The sequence below is a fragment of the Charadrius vociferus genome, unplaced genomic scaffold (genome assembly GCF_000708025.1).
Source record: "Charadrius vociferus isolate BGI_N301 unplaced genomic scaffold, ASM70802v2 scaffold650, whole genome shotgun sequence".
Taxonomy (NCBI): Eukaryota; Metazoa; Chordata; class Aves; order Charadriiformes; family Charadriidae; genus Charadrius; species Charadrius vociferus.
This window is the reverse complement of record NW_009646736.1, coordinates 3,405,714-3,407,830: the sequence shown is the minus strand read 5'-3', so window position 1 is coordinate 3,407,830 and position 2,117 is coordinate 3,405,714. Positions and strand designations below refer to the sequence as shown.

The 2,117-nt window shown below is 42.1% G+C and overlaps 1 protein-coding gene across 1 annotated transcript in view; it reads left to right on the top strand.

The window, feature by feature from the left end:
* Window positions 1–2,117, top strand: part of DOCK10 (dedicator of cytokinesis 10) — a 136,324-nt gene that overhangs the window by 102,917 nt on the left and 31,290 nt on the right. Inside the window, exons 31-33 of the mRNA XM_009890246.1 lie at window positions 856–900; window positions 1,379–1,554; window positions 1,687–1,847. Of these exons, the coding sequence (XP_009888548.1) occupies window positions 856–900; window positions 1,379–1,554; window positions 1,687–1,847 (382 nt within the window). The remainder of the gene's footprint in view (window positions 1–855; window positions 901–1,378; window positions 1,555–1,686; window positions 1,848–2,117) is intronic.

Below are 2,117 nucleotides of genomic sequence, written 5' to 3'. Positions count from 1 at the left end.
CTGTGTGACAGCCCCTCCTTCGTGAGGAACATCTGAACTGGACGTGCAGCAGGAGTTTAGAAACATCCATCTCTCAGATAGTAGGCTGTTGGTACTTTTGCCTCCGGAGTATCTCTGGGACTGGCAGGCAGGTCCCATGTGTAAAATAGCCCTTTTTTCCCAAGTGCATTTACTTTCTTGGCTTCTGCAGTGTTTTACCTGGAGCAGTGAGGTGAGAGAGGCCCATTTCAGAATCTGTTAGTGATACCTCCTGAGCTGCTTCCAAAGGCTGGGCATACTGCGTGTAACACATCTTCTGCAGAGAAGGATGAACAGGTTTTGCCTGTGTTCTACCGCAGGGGAGAATCCACCCTGCTCATGCCCCAAAGCCAGCAGCCACCGTGCGTTCCATCTCGTGCACTGAAATCTGTGATTTCGTACCTAACTTTGTGGCCAATGCTCAGTACTGCGTACTTCTGGTTTCAAAGGAACTGGGATTTCAGCTCTGGGCACAATTCCCAGTTGTGACAGTTTTCTGTGAACGCTGGGGAGTTCACTTGGGATGTGGTCCTTTAAGTTGCTGAGAGTGGAAGGTATCAAGCAGTGGAAGGCAGAATCATCTCTCCGCAGCTTCTCTCAAACTGTGGGCCCTTGTCTCCTTTTTGTTTCAGCTCTCAGCACCAAAACGTGAGTTCGTGAGTTCTGTTCTGACACTCATAGCTTTCTTTAACAATAGAAGCTGTTTCATTCAAATTTGAGTGAAATTTAGTGGGGAAAAAAAAAAAGATACAAAGCAAATAGTTTTGGGGTTTTTTACAGTTAAATAAAAAACCGCTTTTTTTGCCTATTTTTGTTTCATATTTATGAAAAATGAAGACTCTGTGACGCCTTCAGAATCAACACAGGAATATCGAACATCAGGTATGTACAAAATAAGTGCATAAGAAGAAAGCAGAATGGTGCATCAAGAGCTTTAAGGTTTACTTTGACTGCTGCCACTGAACTGTGGCCAATTTAGGCAAAAGTTATTCACCTTTTTCAAAAGCAGAATTAGTCTGGATCTTTGTGGTTTAGAACTCTAGAATATGGCAACAATTTGGATTCTGTGCCTCAAAGTAGTGAATAGTCTTATGTGCAAAACATCTGAGATTCTTTTATGGAAGTGTGTATATAAATGGTCTTTTATTATTGAATGGTAAAAACTGCATGATTTCGAGAAATAATGATAGTAGATTAATTCATTCTAGCAGGTGAGGGAGCAGAATGGGGCAGTCAGATTAGGAAATTAAGGTTTAACAGTGCATTCAATCAATGAAAGTTATTGAAAATTTGGCAAATGGGGGGTGGTGTTAGGTAACCTATATATTGATTTAAGCATTCTTGTCTGTTCTGTTCCAAGATATTCCAGAGTACACACTGACCAATGAATTTTGTCGTAAACATTTTCTAATTGGAGTCCTGCTGCGGGAGGTCGGCTTTGCCTTGCAAGAAGACCAGGATATCAGGCACTTAGCTTTGGCTGTGCTTAAAAACTTAATGGCAAAGCATTCATTTGATGATCGATACGCAGAGCCGGTAAAGAAACTGTTTGGTTATTCTTTTTCATTTGCTTGTTCATACAGTAGCTAAACATGTATAAAACTTCCTTAGCCACTAGCATGCATTAATTAGTTTCTTTAGCATTATGTTGTATCTTTTCTTTTTTAGGCAAAACAGGCGCAAATAGCAAACCTGTACATGCCTCTCTATGGAATGCTTTTGGACAATATGCCAAGGATTTACATGAAGGATATGTTCCTTTTCAATATCAATACTTCCAATCAGGTAATTAATGAGATTTTTCAGAACACTGAAACGATCGAACTGAGGTCTGACCCAGTCAATCTGGTGGGAAGAGGTCCAAGTTTATGCTGGTCACAAATTAGCTAACGAAATGTAGTTCCAAAAATGCTGATTTGTTTGCACCCGCAATGTTTAATTTGGAAGGTCTCAATTTGCAGAGCGCTTGCAGGGCCCTGGGAGCCTGTACTGGCAGGGTACAGACTGGGGGTCTGGAACAGACGCAGGGCGCTGGCTGTCCCGGGGCTGGAAACCCAAAGTTAGAGGTTTGCAGCCCCAGCCAGTCTGTCCAGTACATA